Source organism: Mustelus asterias, unplaced genomic scaffold (genome assembly GCF_964213995.1).
Source record: "Mustelus asterias unplaced genomic scaffold, sMusAst1.hap1.1 HAP1_SCAFFOLD_203, whole genome shotgun sequence".
NCBI classification, from domain to species: domain Eukaryota; kingdom Metazoa; phylum Chordata; class Chondrichthyes; order Carcharhiniformes; family Triakidae; genus Mustelus; species Mustelus asterias.
Genome location: NW_027590193.1, coordinates 175,910 through 202,846, shown reverse-complemented (window position 1 = coordinate 202,846; position 26,937 = coordinate 175,910). Strand labels below are relative to the sequence as shown.

Here is a 26,937-nt window from a genome sequence, read left to right as displayed (position 1 = left end):
CACATTGAGGTGATGCTGCCCATTCCATCACCGCAGCCGCTGACAACGAGCTCCCATTGGAGCTCAGAGACCATTGTCACACGGCCCAAAAGTGCCGCCATTTAATACAGACTGTACCATTGAACCCAGTACGGGGGGGTTTGGATTGGTGACTGGAGCTGATGATTGGTCAGAATGAGAGAGAATGTTCTGCATGACCAATGGCTGAACTCTTGCCAAATCCCCCCCTCCCCCACAACAACATGAGTAACACTCGACCCCAATCCCCAAGAGATCATTTCCCCAAAAACATGAGTATCTCTCTCCCCCATCCGCCCCCCATCCCCACTCACCCACCTCACCCCCTCACACCCCCCCAACCCCCACCACATTAACAACTTCAACCATTTCTTACCTGACAGATCCCGCAGACGGCTGTTTTCCTTCAATCCCATCCCGGGAAGAGCGGCAGCGAACAGCTTCACCGTGAGAATCCAGACCTCGGGTAACTTTCCAGGATTGTCTCTCCTGAGCCCAGTCTTCAACCACCCGAGAGAGAGTTTCCCGCTCCGTTAACGCTCTCCACAGACGCTGCCTGAGCCGCTGGGAATTCCCCGCACTTCCCGCTTTCCGTTTCAGATTTCCAGCATCCGCGGTATTTTGCTCTCATCTGCCCCTTCGCCTCCTCTGCTCCGAGGGAAACAATCCCAGCCTCTCCCGTCTCTCCAGGTGCCTCATCCCTGGGAACATTCCCGTAAATCTCCCTCCGCACCCTCTCCAAGGCCCTGACATCCTTCCGAAAGTGCGGGGCCCGGAACTGAACACCGTACTCAGTTCGGAGCCTCTCTAACTCAGCCTTGAATATATTCACTGACCCACAGTCCCCTCTGCTCTCTGGGGGAGACAGGTCCAAACACCAACGCCCCTCTGACAGGAGAAAATCCATCTCGTATCCGTCTTCCATGGGAGAGCCCTGATTTTGAATCCATGTTCCTCCCCCCACGCACCCTGGTTCTAGAACCTTCCATGAATGGTCTAGTTTGGACCAGGGAGCGGCGCGGGCTTGGAGGGCCGAAGGCCCTGTTCCTGTGCTGTATTGTTCTTTGTTCTTTGAGGGGGAACATCCTCTCAGCATCGACCCTGACAAACCCCTCAGAGTCTTGTGTGTTCCCATACGGTCACCCTCCCCCCTCATCAATCCAATTTCCAATGGGTAGAGAGGCCCAACCTGTTCAACAACCTCCTCAATGTCACCAACCACCCTCAGAGATTCCTCTCTATTCACCCCAGCCCCGCTGCTCCCAGTCTGAAATCGTGGCATCGCGGTATTGGCACTGGACTAGTAACCCAGAGACCCGGGGAAATCCAGGGACCTGGCTTCAAATCCCAACACTTCAGGTGGTGAAATTTGAATTCAATAAATAAACATCTGGAAGTAAAAGTGAATGGTGACCATCAAACAATTGTCGATTGTCGTAAAGTCTCACCTGGTTCACTGTCGCCCTGTTGGGAAGGAAATCTGTTGTCCTTACCTGGTCTGGCCTACATGTGACTCCAGCAATGTGGTTGACTCTTAACTGCCCCTCTGGGCTGAGAGACTCAGTTCAAAGGGGCAATTCAGGATGGGAAACAAGCGCTGACCCTGCCAGTAAAACCTCACACCCTTGGAATTAACTTTTTAAAAGTTGCTTCTTCCCATTAACTTGTATCATTCTCTGTGCTATCGACAAGATGCACTGCAGCGATACACCAAAGATCCTTCGACAGGACGTTCCAATCCCACAAACATTTCCATCTCGAAGGACAAGGGCAGCAGACACATGGGAACACTGCCACCTGCAGGTTCCCCTCCAAGCCACACCCCATCCTGACTTGGGAATATATCGCCGTTCCTTCACTGTCGCTGGGACAAAATCCGAGAACTCCCTCCCTGATGGCATTGTGGGTCAACCCACAGCACATGGACTGCAGCGATTCAAGAAGGCAGCTCACCACCACCTTCTCCAGGGCAACTAGGGATGGGCAATAAATGCTGGCCATCCAGCGACGCCCATGTCCCACTAATTAATTTAATAAAGGTTCTCCCACTGTGTGAAATGCCACACATCTGTCCATTTCACCAATTTCTCTCTCCCGCAGCCTCCTCACCATTTACCCAATTTCGGAGTTTTGTGTTAGGGGCAAATTTTGAAATAAGACCTTGAGACATAGGAGCAGAATTAGGCCACTCGGCCCATCAAGTCTGCTCCGCCATTCAATCATGGCTGATATTTTTCTCGTCCCCATTCTCTTGTCTTTTCCCCATACCCCTGATCTCCTTATTAATCAAGAACCTATCTATCTCTGTCTTAAAGACACTCAATGACCCGGCCTCCACAGCCTTCTGCGGCAAAGAGTTCCACAGATTCACCACTCTCTGGTTGAAGAAATTCCTCCTCATCTCTGCTTTGAACGATCGTCCCTTTAGCCTGAGGTTGTGCCCTCTGGTTCTAGTTTTTCCTACTAGTGGAAACATCCTCACCACGTCCACTCTATCCAGGCCTCGCATTATCCTGTAACTTTCAATAAGATCCCCCCCTCATCCTTCTAAACTCCAACGAGTACAGACCCAGGGTCCTTAACCGTTCCTCATACGACAAGCTCTTCATTCCAGGGATCATTCTTGTGAACCTCCTCTGGACCCTTTCCAAGGCCAGCACATCCTTCTGTAGATACGGGGCCCAAAGCTGCTCACAATACTCCAAATGGAGTCTGACCAGAGCCTTGTACAGCCTCAGAAGTACATCCCTGCTCTTGTATTCTAGGCCTCTCGACATGAAATGATGCCAAGTGTCGTTCATTAATGCATATTGAGAAGGGGCGTGAGCCTCACCCTGGGAGGAAATAAAACATTGTCTGCAGAATGAGAAACAGCCATCGACCAAGCTCTTCGTCAATCAGAACCACATTACTGCTGCCCCTTCCATTCCGTGGCGATCTATGTGGTTACCAGGCTGGTTTGCAGCATCTGTCGAGATGTCTCTGAGAAAGTTCCAGTACCCAACAGCAACTCCACACTCTGGGCGACCTTTCATTGGCTGGAGAGGTTATTACATCACGGTGCTGCTCCAATCCAGGGCAGTAAGGGATACACAGCAATTCACAAAGCTTCACAATGTCACAACTCTACAACAGAATGATTCTCGACTCACCTTTGATCTCTAGCTTGCCATCGCATTGCTTTGTCCCGTATTCATTGATCGCTTTGCAGGAGTACATTCCCGAGTCGGATCTCTGCACGGACACGATGTTCAGGTGGAATCTCCCATTCTCCCCCTCCAGCACGTAATGGCGGCTGTCGACCTTCACGGGCTCCCGGTTCCTCAACCTGTCAGGAAAAAACAGACAAAGCTCTCACTGCACCGTGTGGGGGCATCCCTCTCCGCAATGGTATACCGAATGCAGCTTCCGCCAAGTACCAGGCTCGCCCACTCTGCGGATTCCCTCAGGGGTGGGGGTGGGTGGGGGTCTTGATCAGAGTAGGGTGGGCATGGGGAATGGGTTGGTTCCTCGTAGCAAGGCCACAGTGAAATGTAATGCAGGAGGAAACCCTCCCAGTGCAAGGGATTCTCTATTTGGATAACTCCCTCACTGGACCTCCCACTGAGGAGGTTGCATCTTCAACAGGGAATCACAAAGGGGGATTTTTTTCCATAACCGAGATTCTGATGGGAATAGATGCTCCATTAATCGGGATTGTGATGGGAATAGACGCTCCATTAATCGGGATTGTGATGGGAATAGACTCTCTTTTAACTGGGATTGTGATGGGAATAGACGCTCCACTAACTGGGATTCTGATGGGAATAGACGCTCCATTAATCGGGATCTGATGGGAATAGACTCTCCAGTAACTGGGATTCTGATTGGCCCAGGAAGTCAAAGACATTGCTTTCACTGAATCTCCATTCCATTCCTTAAGAAAATGGTAACTGCACAAATGTCAAACTGGAGTTCAAAACCCAGACAACAGGCGCGGGGGGTCTCGGCACTGCCCGATTCCAGCAAACCAGCCTGCATGCAATGTTGGCACTCTCCATGTGGAGCAGGAAGGTAAGTGCACACACTTTCCAACTTTACTGCAATCCTGGCTGGATCCCATCTGTATCCTGTTGCACCGTCAAACCACAATATATAGGGGCAGAAGGAGGCCATTCAGCCCATCAACTCTTCTCCATCATTCAATGAGATCATGACTGATCTGATGTGATAATCTTCAACCCCACTTTCCCACTTTATCCCCATAACCCTCGATTCCTTTTCTGATTAAAAATGTCTCTATCTCAGCCTTGAACCTTCTCAACAACCCAACCCCTACAGCCCGCTGCGGGAGAGAATTCCACAGATTCACTATCCTCAGAGAAGAAATTCCTCCTCATCTCTGGGCAACCCCCTCACTCTGGGATTCTTCCCTCTGGTCCTAGACTCTCCCACAAGGGGAAACAACTTCTCAGCATCTCCCCTATCAAACCCCCTGGGAATCCTATATGTTTCAATAAGGTCACCTCTCATTCTTCTAAACTCCAATGAGTTCAGGCCCAACCGATTCAACCTCTCCCCATAAGAAAATCCCTCCATACCCAGGATCATCCGAGTGAACCTTCTCTGGATGCCTCCAATGCCAGTATATCTTTCCTTCGATAAGGGGACCAAAACTGTTCACAGTATTCCAGGTGTGGTCTAACTCGTGCCGTGTATAGTTTTAGCAAGACTTCCCTATTTTTATATTCCATTCCCTTTGAAATAAAGGCCAACATTCCATTTGCCTTCCCTACTACCTGCTGTTGGACTAGTGTGTTAGAATGTGTCTGTGTGTTAGAAAGTGAATTAGTGTGTTTGAGAGTGTGTGTTAGTGTGTTAGAGAGTGTGTGTTAGTGTGTTAGAGAGTGTGCATTAGTGTGTTTGAGAGTGTGTGTTAGTGTGTGAGAGAGTGTGCGTTAGTGTGTTAGAGAGTGTGCGTTAGTGTGTGAGAGAGTGTGTGTTAGTGTGTGAGAGAGTGTGTGTTAGTGTGTTAGAGAGTGTGCGTTAGTGTGTTAGAGAGTGTGCGTTAGTGTGTTAGAGAGTGTGTGTTAGTGTGTTAGAGAGTGTGTGTTAGTGTGTGAGAGAGTGTGCGTTAGTGTGTTAGAGAGTGTGTGTTAGAGAGTGTGTGTTAGTGTGTTAGAGAGTGTGTGTTAGTGTGTTAGAGAGTGTGTGTTAGTGTGTGAGAGAGTGTGCGTTAGTGTGTTAGAGAGTGTGTGTTAGAGAGTGTGTGTTAGTGTGTTAGAGAGTGTGCATTAGTGTGTTAGAGAGTGTGTGTTAGTGTGTGAGAGAGTGTGCGTTAGTGTGTTAGAGAGTGTGCGTTAGTGTGTGAGAGAGTGTGTGTTAGTGTGTTAGAGAGTGTGTGTTAGTGTGTGAGAGAGTGTGCGTTAGTGTGTTAGAGAGTGTGCGTTAGTGTGTGAGAGAGTGTGTGTTAGTGTGTGAGAGAGTGTGTGTTAGTGTGTTAGAGAGTGTGTGTTAGTGTGTTAGAGAGTGTGCGTTAGTGTGTTAGAGAGTGTGCGTTAGTGTGTTAGAGAGTGTGTGTTAGTGTGTGAGAGAGTGTGCGTTAGTGTGTTAGAGAGTGTGCGTTAGTGTGTTAGAGAGTGTGTGTTAGTGTGTGAGAGAGTGTGTGTTAGTGTGTGAGAGAGTGTGTGTTAGTGTGTTGGAGAGCGTGTGTTAGTGTGTTAGAGAGTGTGCGTTAGTGTGTTAGAGAGTGTGTGTTAGTGTGTCAGAGAGTGTGGAAAGAGTGTATGTTAGTGTGTTCAAGAGTGTGCGTTAATGTGTCAGAGAGTGTGAATTAGTGTGTTAGAGCGTGTTGTGTGAAAGAGTGTATGTTGGTGTGTTACAGAATGTGTGGGAAGGAGAGTACACATTAGTGTTTTCGAGAGTGTGTGTTTGAGAGTGTGATTTAGTGTGTTAGAGCATGTGTGTGCGAAAAAGTGTACATGAGTGTGTTAGAGAGTGTGTGTGAAGGAGAGTGTACGTTAGTGTGTTCGAGAGTGTGTGAGGATACTGTGCCTTTAAGAAATGTATTTGAGGTATTTTGCTATGCAGGAATTTTTACTTTAAATTTTGTTGTAACAAGGTGCCGCTGGGCCTGCATCCACAGCCCTGTGCTGGTACTGCAGCAGCATAATTGCTTCTGATTGCTAGATCATTTGTTTTAATCTGGACCAATGTTGTTCAGTTATTTTATTCTTTTCCCTTCGGGTTTTGCAGAGTGAGGTTTTATCAGGTTGATGGAAAGTCAGGTGACTGGGTGGAGCCAGGCCTGCACAGAGAAATCAAGCTCAAATGTTGCTTGGAGTTGTTAGAGAGCGGTGCCTCTCTTTCTCTCTCTGGAGTTGGAATCTCCCAGGAAATAACTCTTTCTCTAAGATTCTGCTGTTCGGGGTGAATCTTTCTCTGGAGGTTACTGTACGAGAGTCAGAAGACAGGGTGTCTGTCTGGACCTCTGTCCAGAGGTGTTAAAAGGCTGGAAGTCTTGCATCTACATGAACATATCTGCTTTTGGTGCTAACTGTTTCTGAAGAATGGAATTATATCTATGGGATACTGTTTACATCAGAACTATAGATATAGCCAGCTGTTCAGAATTATACTTTGTCATGTTTAAGCATTTTAATTGGTAAAAACTATGCTAATTCTTTTTGTTATATTCTAATTGTGTTCTTAAATAAAATCTGATTCGATAAAAGCTTCCTAGTGGGTGAATTTAATCATACCTGGAGGGAAACACCTTGTGCTCACCCTAATGCCAAAATCAAAAGGAAAAATTAGCATCTAGGCTAACTGCATAAAATATCTTGGAGTTTCTGTTCTGGACCCTAACACCAGCAGACTAGCACACGCTCTCTCAACACTCGTTGTTTGACACACAAATGCACATTTGCACATAGTGACCAGATCAAAAACTCCAATCAATATTACGAAATCAGCCTAGACCCCAACACTTCTTTTGATTAGTGTGAGCAGAATGTGTTTCACTCCAGATATGGTTCTATGAACCCACTAGGAAGCTTTTATCAAAATAAAATTTATTTAATAATGCAGTTAAAACATTTTAAAAGTTAACATAACTTTGACCAATTGAAATACTTAAACATGACAAGGTATAAATTCTTAACAGCTAGCTACCTCTATAGTTCCAATTTAAGCAATATCCCCACTAACATACATCCATCTTCAGAATCAGTTAGCACAAAACAGATAGGTTTAAAAGTTTAAAGTTTATTTATTAGTTTAATAGGTTTATTAGTTTAATAGGTTTATGTGGGTGCCAGACTTCCAGCCTTTTAACACCTCTGGACGGAGTTACAAAAAGATACTGGTTCTCTGACTCACCTACAGCAGCCTCCAGAGAAAGATCCAACATCAAACAGCAGAACTTGAGAGAAAAAGACCTATTTTCTTGCAGATCCCAGACTCGAATCTTGAGAGAGAGAGAGAGTCAGAGAGCTATTTCTTCTCTCTAAAGATTCCTAACAGCAACTTGTTTCTTGTTTGGGCTTGTTTCGCTCTGTGAGCCTAGCCCAGTCACATGACTTTCCTATCAATCAACCTAATCAAACCCTACTCTGAAAACCCCCAGGTGAAAATACTAAAATATCCAAACCACATTAACCCAGAATAAAACAAACACTCCGGCAATTAGGATCAATTATCCTTCTTCAGCATCGACATGTGGGCTGCCAGTTATGGACAAAGCGGCACCGGGTAAATAGAACCAACTGCTTAAAATAATCCTGCACGAGAAAAATGACACAAATACATTTCTTAAAGGCACAGTATTGTCAAACCTCCCCCTTAAAAAAGTGAACCATCAATATGCAAAGATGGCTTCATTTTTCATAATCTCTAGTTTCACACTATTAGTATGCTGTAATGTAGACATATATATATATTCATAACTTCTAGTTTCACACTATTAGTATGCTGTAATGTAGACATATATATATATTCATAACTTCTAGTTTCACACTATTAGTATGCTGTAATGTAGACATATATATATATTCATAACTTCTAGTTTCACACTATTAGTACGCTATAATATATATGTATACATAACCTCTAGTTTCACACTATTAGTACGCTATAATGTATATATACATAACCTCTAGTTTCACACTATTAGTACGCTATAATGTATATATATTCATAACCTCCAGTTTCACACTATTAGTACGCTATAATGTATATATACATAACCTCTAGTTTCACACTATTAGTACGCTATAATGTATATATACATAACCTCTAGTTTCACACTATTAGCACGCTATAATGTATATATACATAACCTCTAGTTTCACACTATTAGTACGCTATAATGTATATATATTCATAACCTCCAGTTTCACACTATTAGTACGCTATAATGTATATATACATAACCTCTAGTTTCACACTATTAGTACGCTATAATGTATATATATTCATAACCTCCAGTTTCACACTATTAGCACGCTATAATGTATATATACATAACCTCTAGTTTCACACTATTAGTATGCTTTATGTATATATATATATATATTCATAACCTCTAGTTTCACACTATTAGTACGCTATAATGTATATATATATATATTCATAACCTCTAGTTTCACAGTATTAGTATGCTTTATGTATATATATATATATATATATTCATAACCTCTAGTTTCACACTATTAGTATGCTATAATGTATATATACATAACCTCTAGTTTCACACTATTAGTACGCTATAATGTATATATATATATTCATAACCTCCAGTTTCACACTATTAGTACGCTATAATGTATATATATATATTCATAACCTCTAGTTTCACACTATTAGTACGCTACATATGTATACATGTTATTAAATCTAAGCATGCATGCATAGCAGTAGTATAGTCCATTTCAGTCCTTTTCTTCTGCCATTGAACATTCCTTCTTTTATCAAAGTCGTGATAAAGCATCGGTAATCATGTTCTCTCTGTCTTCCTTCTCGACACACTGCTGTCGTTCAGCTGCTTTCTCTTTCTTTTCGAAAACCGCCTTCAGTCCTTGATCCTGCTTTAATTCCAGGTTCGAGCTCAATTTCTCACGATTATAAATTAGTTCCAGTCATGTCCTCAGAGAGCTGGGCAGGAATTAATGGGTAAAACTTTACACTGAGTGCAAACTGGATTTTGCTTTTTCATTTCCTTCGCTGACGCCAACCAGTTCTCTTGATTTTTCAGAGTATTGAAATGTCAAAACAAAATAATTTTTTTTCCAGAGAGTTGAGCTGCTCAAAGTCAAAGAGAACCTGTCCCTTTGCCGGTTTCTCAACTTCACACACGTGTAGCCCGGGACATCCACAAAGGTCATTTTATCTCCGTAACCCTCCTGATTAACTGGCCGTAGCTCCTCTCTCAGGCAGTCCCACTGCTTTGTTTGCTCTGCACCCTCACCATCAATAGCTGCACATTCTTTGGCATGGATGTACAGTGGATTGTCTTCCTTGCTGTCAGAACCTGTGGTAGCCAGTGGGCGGCATGGTGGCACAATGATTAGCACTGCTGCCTCACAAGACCAGGGACCCGGGTTCGGTTCCTGGCTTGGGTCACTGTCTGTGTAGAGTCTGCACATTCTCCCCGTGTCTGCGTGGGTTTCCTCCGGGTGCTCCGGTTTCCTCCCGCACTCCAAAGACATGCTGGTTAGGGTGCATTGGCCATGCTGAATTCTCGCTCAGTGTACCCAAACAGGCGCCAGAGTGTGGCGACTAGGGGATTTTCACAGTAACTTTATTACAGTGTGAATATAAGCCTACCTGTGACACTAGTAATTAAACTTTTTTTAAAACTTTTTTGTTCCAGAGATCACCGCGGTAGTTACACAACCATTGCAATATATTCAAACACCAGCTGTGAACAGTAAAGTTTCACTGCGTATCCATGTCTGCGCAAAATGTACAGATTCATTAATGAATCGAATGATATCAAAGTTTCAACAAACAGTCTCACTTCACACTGTTGTCCCTTTTTTTTCTGCCTGCATTTGTGAATTACTTCTGCTCCTCAATGTCCATTTTGAGATTACACATGACCGTTAATTCATCTACATGTTCCTTCGCATAGACCATGAGCTGTCCTGCAATTAATGTTCAAGTAATTGCAAAACTCAGGAACAGGATCCAATTCAGTCAACTTTTTCCTTATTCATGTCATTGCCCAGTTACTGGTTCACCTTCTCCGCCTTCACCAGTTTTATATATTTGATCGAGACTTCCGGCTGCTGCGTCTCAGACCGAGGAATCATTAGCTTCTCCTGCTGAAACTGTGGCAACGTGAAAGGTTCATGGGTGGAATTTTCCAGCCACGCTCGCCCCAAGGCTGGAAAATCCCACCCGAGACCAATGGACCTCTGCATGGTCCATGTCCCACCCATTACGGGTTCCCGTGGTGGGTGGGACGGGAAATTCCGCCCTCTGTCTATGTGGACAGTGGTCAGTTGGAACTGCATTTTCTACACCTATCTCATGCATAATTATCTTCATATTTCCCAGCTTATTCCCATATATTTGTCCATGTGATTTTCAATAACTCTTTCTGGTCATTTTCCTCCGGGAGGTAACTCAATACGATATTCCAATTTCTAGTTACTTCCTCATTATCCAATTTAATTTGAGGAGCGTCAAATACAGAATCATCTGGATTTGGTTATCATTCTGAGTTATAACCATTGAAACATCCTCCTTCTGCTCTCCTTCCTGATCAAAATACAATCTGAGCATATTCACAGGATTCTGTGAGTTTTCCTTCTATCTGGCGTGCTTATCAAATGATTCACCCACTCAATTTCCTTTCAATTTGATAAGGCTCACTAAACCTTGCTTTGAATGGTTCATCCACCACTGGTAGCAATACTAAAACTTTAACCTCAGATCCCTAATTTTTTGGTTTCTTATTCGCTTCTTGTTTCATCACACGCCGTGCCACTTTTAAATGTTGTCTAGCCAGCACGGTAGCACAGTGGTTAGCACTGCTGCCTCACAGCGCCAGAGACCTGGGTTCGATTCCCGGCTTGGGTCACTGTCTGTGTGGAGTTTGCACATTCTCCTCGTGTCTGCGTGGGTTTCCTCCGGGTGCTCCGGTTTCCTCCCACAGTCCAAAGATGTGCAGGTGAGGTTGATTGGCCATGCTAAAAATTGCCCCTTAGTGTCGTGAGATGTGTAGGTTAGAGGGATTAGTGGATAAAATATGTAGGAGTATGGGGGTAGGGCCTGGGTGGGATTGTGGTCGGTGCAGACTCGATGGGCCGAATGGCCTCTTTCTGTGCTGTAGGGTTTCTATGATTCTATGAACTCACCTGCTCCATTTAATCTCTCCCTACAATTTGACACTTGGTCCAATAATGTAGTCTCAGAACGCTCACTCACCAATTCCTCCTCAATCAATTTCTGTGGCCCTCTTATCTCATGACCAAAAGTCAATTTAATTGGACTGAATTTAGTTGACTCATTAGCTGCATCCCCAATTGCAAGGAGTACAAATGGAATTCCTTTATCCCAATCCTCTAGATAATCTTGACAATAAGCCCTCAACTTGTCTTCAAAGTTTGATGCCACCGTTCTAACGCTCCCTACGATTCTGGATGGTACACAGTTAATTTAAATTATCATAGTCATAGATTCATACAGCATGGAAACAGGCCCTTTGGCCCAACTTGTCCATGCCACCCTTTTCTTTTTAAACACCTTTAACTAGTCCCATTTGCCCGCATTTGGCCCATATCCCTCGATACCCATCGTACCCATGTAACTGTCTAAACACTTTTTAAAAAGACAAAATTGTACCCACCTCTACTACTACCTCTGGCAGCTCATTCCAGACACTCACCACCCTCTGTGTGAAACAATTGCCCCTCTGGACACTTTTGTATCTCTCCCCTCTCACCTTAAACCTATGCCCTCTAGTTGTAGACTCCCCTACCCTTTTGTTTTACTCCGAAGCTATCCATGACCTCCTCGAATAACTTCGATGTAAAGTTTGATCCTTGATCTGATTATATTTCTGTGGGGAGTCCATATCCAGTAAAAAAATTGAAGTAATTCCTCCACAATCCTTTTAACTGTAATATTGCAAAATGGAATGGCCTCTGAAAACCGAGCAGACACATCCATTATCGTTAATAGATATTGATTCCCACTTTTTCTTTCAGGGAGGGGTCCGACGCAATCAATTAAAACCCTTGTAAAAGGTTCCTCAAATGCTGGAATGGATATTAAGGGTGCTGGTTTTATCACGGCTCGAGGTTTCCCTGTGACCTGACACGTGTGACGTGACCGGCAAAATTCAAACACATCTTTATGCAATCCAGCCAATAAAAATGTTTCTGTATTTTAGTTTGAATTTTCTTTACTCCTAAATGACCTCCTATTGGTGCCTTACGTCACACCCACAACACTTCCTTTCTACTACCCACCGTTAATACAACTTGATGAACTTCTTCCCACTTTTCATCCGTCTGAATACGTAAAGATTTCCACTTCCTCTTAAGACATCATTTTCAAGCTAATAACATTCCGGTATACACTCAGATTCTTCTTCTGCGAATGCTTTCTTATAGAACTGTTTTATTTCCATATGATTCTGTTGTAACTCTGCTAACTTTCCTGATGTGATAATATCAGCTTCATCCTCGTACTGTTCTTTTTCTTTCTCAATCATCCAATTGAAAATGGTTTCTGATAATTGAACTTTAAGTACTTCAACCAGGGTGGCACGGTAGCACAGTGGTTATCACTGCTGCCTCACAGCGCCAAGGATCCGAGTCTTGGGTCACTGTCTGTGCAGAGTCTGCACGTTCTCCCCGTGTCTGCGTGGGTTTCCTCCGGGTGCTCCGGTTTCCTTCCACAGTCCAAAGATGTGCGGGTTAGGTGGATTGGCCATGATAAATTGCCCCTTAGTGTCAGGAGGACTAGCTAGGGTAAATGGGGATAGGGCCTGGGTGGGATTGCGGTCGGTGCAGACTCGATGGGTCAAATGGCCTCTTTCTGCACTGTAGGATTCTATAATTCTATGATTCTATGAACTTCAGGTCTATTAGAATCATAGAGGTTTACCGCATGGAAACAGCCCCTTCGGCCCAACTTGTCCATGCCGCCCATCTCAAGGGCTTTATTCACCTGTCAAAGTTAGTTTGTTGGCTCTTATCAAATTCTATGTACGTCTGACCAGGTTCCTCCCTTAGATTTCTGAACCATTGTCGATAGGCGTCTGGCACCAGTTCATTTGCATTTAAGATGACTTTTTCACCTGATCATAATCCTTAGATACCTCCTCTGATAGTGATGGAAACACTCACTAACTCCACCCACCAACTTTGTAGAAATCAACAAAACCCATACGGTCTGAGAATGTATATTAGAGAGGAGTGTTAGAATATGTGTGTGTTAGAGAGTGTGCATTAGTGTGTTAGAGAGTGTGTGTTAGTGTGTTAGAGAGTGTGCGTTAGTGTGTTAGAGTGTGTGTGTTAGTGTGTTAGAGAGTGAGCGTTAGTGTGTTAGAGAGTGAGCGTTAGTGTGTTAGAGAGCATGCGTTAGTGTGTTAGAGTGTGTGTGTGTGTTAGAGAGTGTGTGTTAGTGTGTTAGAGAGTGAGCATTAGTGTGTTAGAGAGTGTGCGTTAGTGTGTTAGAGAGCATGCGTTAGTGTGTTAGAGTGTGTGTGTGTTAGAGAGTGTGTGTTAGTGTGTTAGAGAGTGTGTGTTAGTGTGTTAGAGAGTGAGCATTAGTGTGTTAGAGAGTGTGCGTTAGTGTGTTAGAGAGCATGCGTTAGTGTGTTAGAGTGTGTGTGTGTTAGAGAGTGTGTGTTAGTGTGTTAGAGAGTGTGTGTTAGTGTGTTAGAGAGTGTGCGTCAGTGTGTTAGAGAGTGTGTGTTAGTGTGTTAGAGAGTGTGCGTCAGTGTGTTAGAGAGTGTGTGTTAGTGTGTTAGAGTGTGTTTTAGTGTGTTGGAGAGTGTGCGTTAGTGGTGTTAGAGAGTGTGTGTTCGTGTGTTAGAATGTGTTTTAGTGTGTTGGAGAGTGTGCGTTAGTGTGTTAGAGAGTGTGCGTTAGTGTGTTAGAGAGTGTGTGTTAGTGTGTAAGAGAGTGTGGGTAAGTGTTTTAGAGAGCGTGCGTTAGTGTGTTAGAAAGTGTGTGTTAGTGTGTTAGAGAGTGTGTGTTAGTGTGTTAAGAACATAAGAAATAGGAGCAGGAGTAGGCCATCTAGCCCCTCAAGCCTGCTCCACCATTCAATAAGATCATGGCTGATCTGATAGTGGGTTCAGTTCCACTTACCCGCCCGCTTCCCATAACCCTTAATTCCCTTAATGGTTAAAAATCGATCTATCTGTGACTTAAACACATTTAACGAGGTAGCCTCTACTGCTTCATTGGGCAGAGAATTCCAAAGATTCACTACCCTCTGGGAGAAGAAGTTCCTCCTCAACTCTGTTCTAAATTGACTCCCCCGTATTTTGAGGCTATGCCCCCTAGTTCTTGTTTCCATTGTCAGTGGAAATAACCTCGCTGCTTCTACCCTGTCTAACCCCTTCATTATCTTATATATCTCCATAAGATCTCCCCTCAACCTTCTAAACTCCAATGAGTACAGGCCCAGTCTACTCAATCTCTCCTCATAAGCCAACCCCCTCATCTCTGGAATCAACCTGGTGAACCTTCCCTGTACCCCCTCCAAAGCTAATATATCCTTTCTTAAATAAGGGGACCAAAACTGCACACAGTACTCCAGTTGCGGCCTCACCAGCACCTTGTACAGTTGCAGCAAGACCTCCCTGCTTTTATACTTCACCCCTCTCGTGATAAAGGCCAACATTCCATTTGCCTTCTTGATCACCTGCTGCACCTGCAAACTGAGTTTTTGCGATTCATGCACAAGGACCCCCAGGTCCCTCTGCACAGTAGCATGTTGTAATTTTTCACCGTTTAAATAATAGTCCATTTTACTATCCAAAGTGGATAACCTCACACTTGTCAACGGTATATTCCATCTGCCAGATCCTTGCCCACTCACTTAGCCTATCCAAATCTCTCTGCAGACTCTCTGTGTCCTCCACGCAATTTGCTTTCCCACTCATCTTTGTGTCATCCGCAAACTTTGATATCCTACGTTCGGTCCCCTCCTCCAGATCGTCTATGTATGTGGTAAATAGTGTTGAGGCCCCAGCGCCGATCCCTGTGGCACACCACTCGTTACTGATTGCCAACCGGAAAAGTACCCATTTATTCCGACTCTCTGCTTTCTGTTAGAGAGTATTAGATGTTAGAGAGTGTTATTAGTGTGTTAGAGAGTGTTTGTTAGTGCATTAGAAAGTGTGTGTTTGTGCGTTAGAGAGTGTGTGTTAGTGTGTTAGAGAGTGTGTGTTAGTGTGTGAGAGAGTGTGCGTTCGTGTGAGAGAGTGTGCATTAGAGTGTTAGAGAGTGTGCGTTAGTGTGTTAGAGAGTGTGCATTAGTGTGTTAGAGAGTGTATTAGTGTGTGAGAGAGTGTGCGTTAGTGTGTGAGAGAGTGTGCGCAGTGTGTTAGAGAGTGTGCGTTAGTGTGTTAGAGAGTGTGTTAGTGTGTGAGAGAGTGTGCGTCAGTGTGTGAGAGAGTGTGCGTCAGTGTGTTAGAGAGTGTGCGTCAGTGTGTTAGAGAGTGTGTGTTAGTGTGTTAGAGAGTGTGCATTAGTGTGTGAGAGAGTGTGCGTTCGTGTGAGAGAGTGTGCATTAGAGTGTTAGAGAGTGTGCGTTAGTGTGTTAGAGAGTGTGCATTAGTGTGTTAGAGAGTGTATTAGTGTGTGAGAGAGTGTGCGTTAGTGTGTGAGAGAGTGTGCGCAGTGTGTTAGAGAGTGTGCGTTAGTGTGTTAGAGAGTGTGTTAGTGTGTGAGAGAGTGTGCGTTAGTGTGTGAGAGAGTGTGCGTCAGTGTGTTAGAGAGTGTGCGTCAGTGTGTTAGAGAGGGTGCGTCAGTGTGTTAGAGAGCATGCATCAGTGTGTGAGAGAGTGTGTGTTAGTGTGTTAGAGAGTGTGTGTTAGTGTGTAAGAGAGTGTGCGTTAGTGTGTTAGAGAGTGTGTGTTTGTGTGTTAGAGAGTGTGTGTTAGTGTGTTAGAGAGTGTGTGATAGAGAGTGTGTGTTAGTGTGTTAGAGAGTGTGTGTTAGTGTGTGAGAGAGTGTGTGATAGAGAGTGTGTGTTAGTGTGTTAGAGAGTCTGTGTTAGTGTGTTAGAGAGTGTGTGTTAGAGTGTTAGAGAATGTGCGTCAGTGTGTTAGAGAGTGTGTGTTAGTGTGTTAGAGAGTGTGTGTTAGAGAGTGTGTGTTAGTGTGTTAGAGAGTGCATCAGTGTGTTAGAGAGTGTGCGTTAGTGTGTGAGAGAGTGTGTGTCAGTGTGTGAGAGAGTGTGCGTTAGTGTGTTAGAGAGTGTGCGTTAGTGTGTGAGAGAGTGTGCGTTAGTGTGTGAGAGAGTGTGTGCAGTGTGTTAGAGAGTGTGCATTAGTGTGTTAGAGAGTGTGTTAGTGTGTGAGAGAGTGTGCGTTAGTGTGTTAGAGAGTGTGCGTTAGTGTGTGAGAGAGTGTGCGTCAGTGTGTTAGAGAGTGTGTGTTAGTGTGTTAGAGAGTGTGTGTCAGTGTGTTAGAGAGTGTGTGTCAGTGTGTGAGAGAGTGTGTGTTAGTGTGTTAGGGAGTGTGTGTTAGTGTGTGAGAGAGTGCGTGCTAGTGTGTTAGAGAGTGTGTTAGTGTGTGAGAGAGTGTGTGTTAGTGTGTTAGAGAGTGTGTGTCAGTGTGTGAGAGAGTGTGTGTCAGTGTATTAGGGAGTGTGTGTTAGTGTGTGAGAGAGTGTGTGTTAGTGTGTGAGAGAGTGTGTGTTAGTGTGTGAGAGAGTGTGTGTTAGTGTGTGAGAGAGTGTGTGTTAGTGTGTGAGAGAGTGTCTGTTAGTGTGTGAGAGAGTGTCTGTTAGTGTGTGAGAGAGTGTGTGTTAGTGTGTGAGAGAGTGTGTGTCAGTGTGTTAGAGAGTGTGTGTCAGTGTGTTAGAGAGTGTCTGTTAGTGTGTGAGAGAGTGTGTGTTAGTGTGTGAGAGAGTGTCTGTTAGTGGGTGAGAGAGTGTGCGTCAGTGTGTTAGAGATTGTGTGTTAGTGTGTGAGAGATTGTGTGTTAGTGTGTTAGAGAGTGTGCGTCAGTGTGTTAGAGAGTGTGTGTTAGTGTGTGAGAGAGTGTGTGTCAGTGTGTTAGAGAGTGTCTGTTAGTGTGTGAGAGAGTGTGTGTTAGTGTGTGAGAGAGTGTCTGTTAGTGGGTGAGAGAGTGTGCGTCAGTGTGTTAGAGATTGTGTGTTAGTGTGTGAGAGAGTGTGCGTCAGTGTGTTAGAGAGTGTGTGTTAGTGTGTGAGAGAGTGTGTGTTAGTGTGTTAGAGAGTGTGTGTTAGTGTGTTAGAGAGAGTGCGTTAGTGTGTGAGAGAGTGTGCGTCAGTGTGTTAGAGAGTGTGTGTTAGTGTGTGAGAGAGTGTGTGTTAGTGTGTTAGAGAGTGTGTGTTAGTGTGTTAGAGAGTGTGTGTCAGTGTGTTAGAGAGTGTGTGTCAGTGTGTTAGAGAGTGTGTGTTAGTGTGTGAGAGAGTGTGTGTTAGTGTGTTAGGGAGTGTGTGTTAGTGTGTGAGAGAGTGTGTGTTAGTGTGTTAGAGAGTGTGTGTTGGTGTGTTAGAGAGTGTGTGTTAGTGTGTGAGAGAGTGTGTGTTAGTGTGTTAGGGAGTGTGTGTTAGTGTGTGAGAGAGTTTGTGTTAGTGTGTTAGAGAGTGTGTGTTAGTGTGTGAGAGAGTGTGCATTAGTGTGTTAGACTGTGATAGTGTGTTAGAGAGTGCGTGTTAGTGTGTTAGAGAGTGTGTGTTAGTGTGTTAGAGAGTGTGCGTTAGTGTGTGAGAGAGTGTGCGTTAGTGTGTGAGAGAGTGTGCGTCATTTTCTTAGAGAGTGTGTGTTAGTGTGTTAGAGAGTGTGTGTTAGTGTGTTAGAGAGTGTGTGTTAGTCTGTGAGAGAGTGTGTGTTAGTGTGTTAGAGAGTGTGTGTTAGTGTGTGAGAGAGTGTGTGTTAGTGTGTTAGAGAGTGTGTGTTAGTGTGTGAGAGAGTGTGCGTTAGTGTGTTAGAGAGTGTGTGTTAGTGTGTTATAGAGTGTGTGTTAGTGTGTGTGTTACTCATGTTGTGTGCATTAGTGTGTTAGTGTGTTAGAGAGTATCTGAAGTGGATTTCTATTCTGCAGGGAAAGCTCTGAAGCTCTCTCTGCCCTTGTGAAGTCACCATCCTCCTCGACCGTCCTTCGCAGACCCCCCCCCGCTAACCACCCCAGCAGACCCCCCCCGCTAACCACCCCAGCAGACCCCCCCCGCTAACCACCCCAGCAGACCCCCCCCCGCTAACCACCCCAGCAGACCCCCCCCGCGCTAACCACCCCAGCAGACCCCCCCCCGCTAACCACCCCAGCAGACACCCCCGCTAACCACCCCAGCAGACCCCCCCCGCTAACCACCCCAGCAGACCCCCCCCCCCCGCTAACCACCCCAGCAGACTTCCCCCCGCTAACCACCCCAGCAGACCCCACCCGCTAACCACCCCAGCAGACCCCCCCCCAACCCCGGATCAGACCCCCCTGGGAGGCCGGCCCCCCTCAGCAGACCCCTCCCCCACCCCGGATCAGACCCCCCTGGGCGGCAGGCCCCCCTCAGCAGAGCACACCCCCAACCTACCTCGATCGCTGCTCTCCCTCCACCATCCTTCCGACCTGCAGTCCTTTGAGAGCCTACAGCACCTTCCTGGCCTTCCGCTGGCGTCCACCGGTGGGGGGGAGGGAGGGGTGGGGGGGGGGGGGGGGGCGGTGGGGGGGGGTGGCGCGGGCTCGGATGGATTTCTGGTTGTGGGGGGGAGGATGGACGTGGAAGAACCTTGAAAACTGAAAATAATGTAGCATCTTCTTTGTGCTGCCTAATTATCTATGGGAAAGGTAATTAAACTACAGTGTCCGAGTGAGCAAGTAGTGACCTGTATAATACATTTGTGATCTGTAACTGGATTGTCGATGCTCAGATGTTCAGAGTCCTGTGGTGAACTTGGCAGAATTGTCCCCGTGGTGGAACTTGGTTGGAAATAAGATTCAAGGAGATTACTAAATTCTGTTTTCATCTGAACTTTGCACAGAATTAGAGGAATTAACTCTGGAAGATAATGTCAAAATTATAATCGCAGGAACCAAAAACCTGACAGTCAAAAAATTGGGAAAATATTTCAAAATATGGATGGGGGGGATATATATTTTGAAATATTTTAGTGCGTTAGTTTGTTAGAGAGTGTGTGTTAGTGTGTTGGAGAGTGTGTGTTAGTGTGTTAGGGAGTGTTTTAGCGTGTTAGAGAGTGTGTGTTAGAGGGTGTGAGTTAGTGTGTTAGACGGTGTTAGTGTGTTAGAGAGTGCGTGTCAGTGTGTTAGAGAGCATGTGTTAGTATGTTAGAGAGTGTGTGTTAGTGTGTTATAGAGTGTGCGTTAGTTTGTTATAGATTGTGTTAGTGTGTTAGAGAGTGTGTGATAGTGTGTTAGAGAGTGTGTGTTAGTGTGTTAGAGAGTGTGCATTAGTGTGTTAGAGAGTGTGTGTTAGTGTGTTAGAGAGTGTGTGTCAGTGTGTTAGAGAGTGTGTGTTAGTGTGTTAGAGATTGTGTGTTAGTGTGTTAGAGAGTGAGCGTTAGAGTGTTAGAGAGTGTGTGTTAGTGTGTTAGAGATTGTGTGTTAGTGTGTTAGAGAGTGTGTGTTAGTGTGTTAGAGAGTGTGTGTTAGTGTGTTAGAGAGTGAGCGTTAGTGTGATAGAGAGTGTGTGTTAGTGTGTTAGAGAGTGTGTGTTAGTGTGTTAGAGAGTGAGCGTTAGTGTGATAGAGAGTGTGTGTTAGTGTGATAGAGATTGCGTCTTAGTGTGTTAGAGAGTGAGCGTTAGTGTGATAGAGAGTGAGCGTTAGTGTGATAGAGAGTGTGTGTTAGAGAGTGTGTGTTAATGCATTAGAGATTTTGGGTTAGTCTGTTAGAGAATGTGTTTTTGTGTTAGTGAGTGTGCATTATATGGCAGCGTACTGCATTAGAGCGTCTGGGTTAGCGAGTTACATAAGAGAGTGTGCATTAGTATGATGGAGAATGTGTTTGTTCTTGCGAAAGTGTGTTAGAGAGCGTGCACTAGTATGTTAGAGAATGTGTGCAGTATGTTAGCGAGTGTGCGTGAGTGTGTTAGCGAGTGTCTGTTGGTGTGTTAGAGAATGTTTGCAGTATGTTAGGAGGCGTGTGTTAGTGTGTGAGCAAGTGTGTGTTGGTGTGTTAGAGACAGTCTGTGTTAGTGTGTTAGAGAGTGTGTGTGTTAGTGTGTTAGAGAGTGTGTGCCATGTGTTAGAGACAGGATGTGTTGGTGTGTGGGAGTGTGTGTGTGTTAGTGTGTTAGAGAGTGTGTGCAGCGTGTTAGCGAAAGTGTTGGTGCCTGAGAATGTGTGCATTAGTGTGTTAGAGAGTGCACGTTATTGCGGTGCATTACAAGCTCCGACACATGAACACATATTCTCTAACACACTAAAACACACTCTCTAACACACTAACACACACTCTCTAACACACTAACACACACTCTCTCACACACTAACATACAGTCTCTCACACACTAACACACACTCTCTAACACACTAACGCACACTCTCTAACACACTAACGCACACTCTCTAACACACTAACACACACTCTAACACACTAACACACACTCTCTAACACACTAACACACACTCTCTAACACACTAACGCACACTCTCTAACACACTAACACACAATCTCTAACACACTAACACACACTCTCTAACACACTAACACACTCTCTAACACACTAACACACAATCTCTAACACACTAACACACACTCTCTAACACACTAACACACTCTCTAACACACTAACACACACTCTCTAACACACTAACACACACTCTCTAACACACTAACACACACTCTCAAACACACTAACACACACTCTCTAACACACTAACACAAACTCTCTAACACACTAACACAAACTCTCTAACACACTAACACACACTCTCTAACACACTAACACACACTCTCTAACACACTAACGCACATTCTCTAACACACTAACACACACTCTCTAACACACTATCACACACTCTCTAACACACTAACACACACTCTCTAACACACTAACACACACTCTCTAACACACTATCACACACTCTCTAACACACTAACGCACACTCTCTAAAACACTAACACACACTCTCTAACACACTAACACACACTCTCTAACACACTAACACACACTCACTAACACACTATCACACACTCTCTAACACACTAACACACACTCTCTAACACACTATCACACACTCTCTAACACACTAACACACACTCACTAACACACTATCACACACTCTCTAACACACTAACACACACTCACTAACACACTATCACACACTCTCTAACACACTAACGCACACTCTCTAACACACTAACACACACTCTCTAACACACTAACACACAATCTCTAACACACTAACACACACTCTCTAACACACTAACGCACACTCTCTAAAACACTAACACACACTCTCTAACACACTAACACACACTCTCTAACACACTATCACACACTCTCTAACACACTAACACACACTCACTAACACACTATCACACACTCTCTAACACACTAACACACACTCTCTAACACACTAACGCACACTCTCTAACACACTAACACACACTCTCTAACACACTATCACACACTCTCTAACACACTAACACACACTCTCTAACACACTAACACACACTCTCTAACACACTATCACACACTCTCTAACACACTAACGCACACTCTCTAAAACACTAACACACACTCTCTAACACACTAACACACACTCTCTAACACACTATCACACACTCTCTAACACACTAACACACACTCACTAACACACTATCACACACTCTCTAACACACTAACACACACTCTCTAACACACTATCACACACTCTCTAACACACGAACACACACTCACTAACACACTATCACACACTCTCTAACACACTAACACACACTCACTAACACACTATCACACCCTCTCTAACACACTAACGCACAATCTCTAACACACTAACACACACTCTCTAACACACTAACACACAATCTCTAACACACTGACGCACACTCTCTAACACACTGACACACTCTCTAACACACTAACACACTCTCTAACACACAAACACACACTCTCTAACACACGAACACACACTCTCTGACACACTAACACACTCTCTAACACACAAACACACACTCTCTGACACACTAACACACACTCTCTAACACACTAACACACACTCTCTAACACACAAACACACACTCTCTAACACACAAACACACACTCTCTAACACTAACACACACTCTATATCACACTAACACACACTCTCTAATGCACTGACACACATTCTTGAACACACAAACACACACTCTCTAACACACAAAAGCTCACTCTCTAACACACTAACACACAATCTGTAACACACTAACACACTCTCTAACACACAAACACACACTCTCTAACACACTAACACACACTCTCTGACACACTAACACACTCACTAACACACTAACGCACACTCTCTAACACACTGACACACATTCTCGAACACACAAACACACACTCTCTAACACACTAACACATACTCGCTAACGCACTAACACACACTCTCTAACACACAAACACACACTCTCTAACACACAAACACACACTCTCTAACACACTAACACACACTCTCTAACACACTATCACACACTCTCTAACACACTAACACACACTCACTAACACACTATCACACACTCTCTAACACACTAACACACACTCTCTAACACACTAACGCACACTCTCTAACACACTAACACACACTCTCTAACACACTATCACACACTCTCTAACACACTAACACACACTCTCTAACACACTAACACACACTCTCTAACACACTATCACACACTCTCTAACACACTAACGCACACTCTCTAAAACACTAACACACACTCTCTAACACACTAACACACACTCTCTAACACACTATCACACACTCTCTAACACACTAACACACACTCACTAACACACTATCACACACTCTCTAACACACTAACACACACTCTCTAACACACTATCACACACTCTCTAACACACGAACACACACTCACTAACACACTATCACACACTCTCTAACACACTAACACACACTCACTAACACACTATCACACCCTCTCTAACACACTAACGCACAATCTCTAACACACTAACACACACTCTCTAACACACTAACACACAATCTCTAACACACTGACGCACACTCTCTAACACACTGACACACTCTCTAACACACTAACACACTCTCTAACACACAAACACACACTCTCTAACACACGAACACACACTCTCTGACACACTAACACACTCTCTAACACACAAACACACACTCTCTGACACACTAACACACACTCTCTAACACACTAACACACACTCTCTAACACACAAACACACACTCTCTAACACACAAACACACACTCTCTAACACTAACACACACTCTATATCACACTAACACACACTCTCTAATGCACTGACACACATTCTTGAACACACAAACACACACTCTCTAACACACAAAAGCTCACTCTCTAACACACTAACACACAATCTGTAACACACTAACACACTCTCTAACACACAAACACACACTCTCTAACACACTAACACACACTCTCTGACACACTAACACACTCACTAACACACTAACGCACACTCTCTAACACACTGACACACATTCTCGAACACACAAACACACACTCTCTAACACACTAACACATACTCGCTAACGCACTAACACACACTCTCTAACACACAAACACACACTCTCTAACACACAAACACACACTCTCTAACACACAAACACACACTCTCTAACACTAACACACACTCTATATCACACTAACACACACTCTCTAATGCACTGACACACATTCTTGAACACACAAACACACACTCTCTAACACACAAAAGCTCACTCTCTAACACACTAACACACAATCTGTAACACACTAACACACACTCTCTAACACACTAACACACAATCTCTAACACACTAACGCTCACTCTCTAATCCACTAACACACACTCACTAACACACAAACACACACTCTCTAACACACTAACACACACTCTCTAACACACTAACACACATTCTTGAACACACAAACACACACTCTCTAACACACAAAAGCTCACTCTCTAACACACTAACACACAATCTGTAACACACTAACACACACTCTCTAACACACTAACACACAATCTCTAACACACTAACGCTCACTCTCTAATGCACTAACACACACTCACTAACACACAAACACACACTCTCTAACACACTAACTCACACTCTCTAACAAACTAACGCACACACTCTAACACACTAAAACACACGCTCTAACACACTGACACACACTCCCTAACACACTAACACACTCTCTAACACACTAACACACACTCTCTAAAACACTAACACACACTCTCTAACACACTGACACACACTCTCTAACACACTAACACACATTCTTGAACACACAAACACACACTCTCTAACACACTAACACACACTCTCTAACACACTAACACACACTCTCTAACACACTAACACACTCTCTAACACACAAACACACACTCTCTAACACACTAACACACACTCTCTAACACACTAACACACACTCTCTGACACACTAACACACTCTCTAACACACAAACACACACTCTCTCACACACTAACACACACTCTCTCACACACTAACACACACTCTCTAACACACTAACACACACTCTCTGACACACGAACACACACTCTCTAACACACAAACACACATTCTTGAACACACAAACGCACACTCTCTAACACACTAACTCACACTCTCTAACACACTAACGCACACACTCTAACACACTAAAACACACGCTCTAACACACTGACACACACTCCCTAACACTCTAACGCACACTCTCCAACACACTAACACACACTCTCTCACACACTAACACACAATCTCTAACACACTAACACACACTCTCTAACACACTAACACACAATCTCTAACACACTAACGCTCACTCTCTAATGCACTAACACACTCCCTAACACACTAACACACACTCTCTAACAAACTGACGCATACTCTCTAACACACTAACACACTCTCTAACACATTAACACACACTCTCTAACACACTGACGCACACTCTCTAACACACAAACACACAATCTCTAACACACTAACACACACTCTCGAACACACAAACACACACTCTCTCACACACTAACACACACTCTCTAACACACTAACACACATTCTTGAACACACAAACACACACTCTCTAACAAACTAACTCACACTCTCTAACACACTAACGCACACACTCTAACACACTAAAACACACGCTCTAACACACTGACACACACTCCCTAACACACTAACACACTCTCTAACACACTAACACACACTCTCTAACACACTAACACACACTCTCTAACACACTGACACACACTCTCTAACACACTAACACACATTCTTGAACACACAAACACACACTCTCTAACACACTAACACACACTCTCTAACACACTAACACACACTCTCTAACACACTAACACACACTCTCTAACACACTAACACACACTCTCCGACACACTAACACACTCTCTAACACACAAACACACACTCTCTCACACACTAACACACACTCTCTAACACACTAACACACACTCTCTGACACACGAACACACACTCTCTAACACACTAACACACACTCTCTAACACACAAACACACATTCTTGAACACACAAACGCACACTCTCTAACACACTAAATCACACTCTCTAACACACTAACGCACACACTCTAACACACTAAAACACACGCTCTAACACACTGACACACACTGCCTAACACACTAACGCACACTCTCTAACACACTAACACACTCTCTAACACACTAACACACACTCTCTAACACACTAACACACACTCTCTAACACACTAACACACATTCTTGAACACACAAACACACACTCTCTAACACACTAACTCACACACTCTAACACACTAAAACACACGCTCTAACACACTGACACACATTCCCTAACACTCTAACGCACACTCTCTAACACACTAACACACTCCCTAACACACTAACACACAATCTCTAACACACTAACACACACTCTCTAACACACTAACACACAATCTCTAACACACTGACGCACACTCTCTAACACACAAGCACACACTCTCTGACACACTAACACACACTCTCTGACACACTAACACACACTCTCTAACACACTAACATACACTCTCTAACACACAAACACACACTCTCTAACACTAACACACACTCTATATCACACTAACACACACTCTCTAACACACAAACACACACTCTCTAACACACAAAAGCTCACTCTCTAACACACTGACACACACTCTCTAACACACTAACACACATTCTTGAACACACAAACACACACTCTCTAACACACTAACACACACTCTCTAACACACTAACACACACTCTCTAACACACTAACACACTCTCTAACACACAAACACACACTCTCTGACACACTAACACACACTCTCTGACACACTAACACACACTCTCTAACACACTAACACACACTCTCTAACACACAAACACACACTCTCTAACACTAACACACACTCTATATCACACTAACACACACTCTCTAACACACAAACACACACTCTCTAACACACAAAAGCTCACTCTCTAACACACTGACACACACTCTCTAACACACTAACACACATTCTTGAACAC

General features: G+C 44.1%; 1 protein-coding gene across 1 annotated transcript in view; it reads right to left on the bottom strand.

Annotated features, from left to right (window-relative positions):
• Nucleotides 1-3,043: 3,043 nt before the first annotated feature.
• Nucleotides 3,044-26,937, bottom strand: part of LOC144485641 (striated muscle-specific serine/threonine-protein kinase-like) — a gene marked incomplete at its 5' end in the record, with an annotated part of 96,608 nt that continues 72,714 nt past the window's right edge. Inside the window, one exon of the mRNA XM_078203741.1 lies at nt 3,044-3,346. Within this exon, the coding sequence (XP_078059867.1) occupies nt 3,145-3,346 (202 nt within the window). The remainder of the gene's footprint in view (nt 3,347-26,937) is intronic.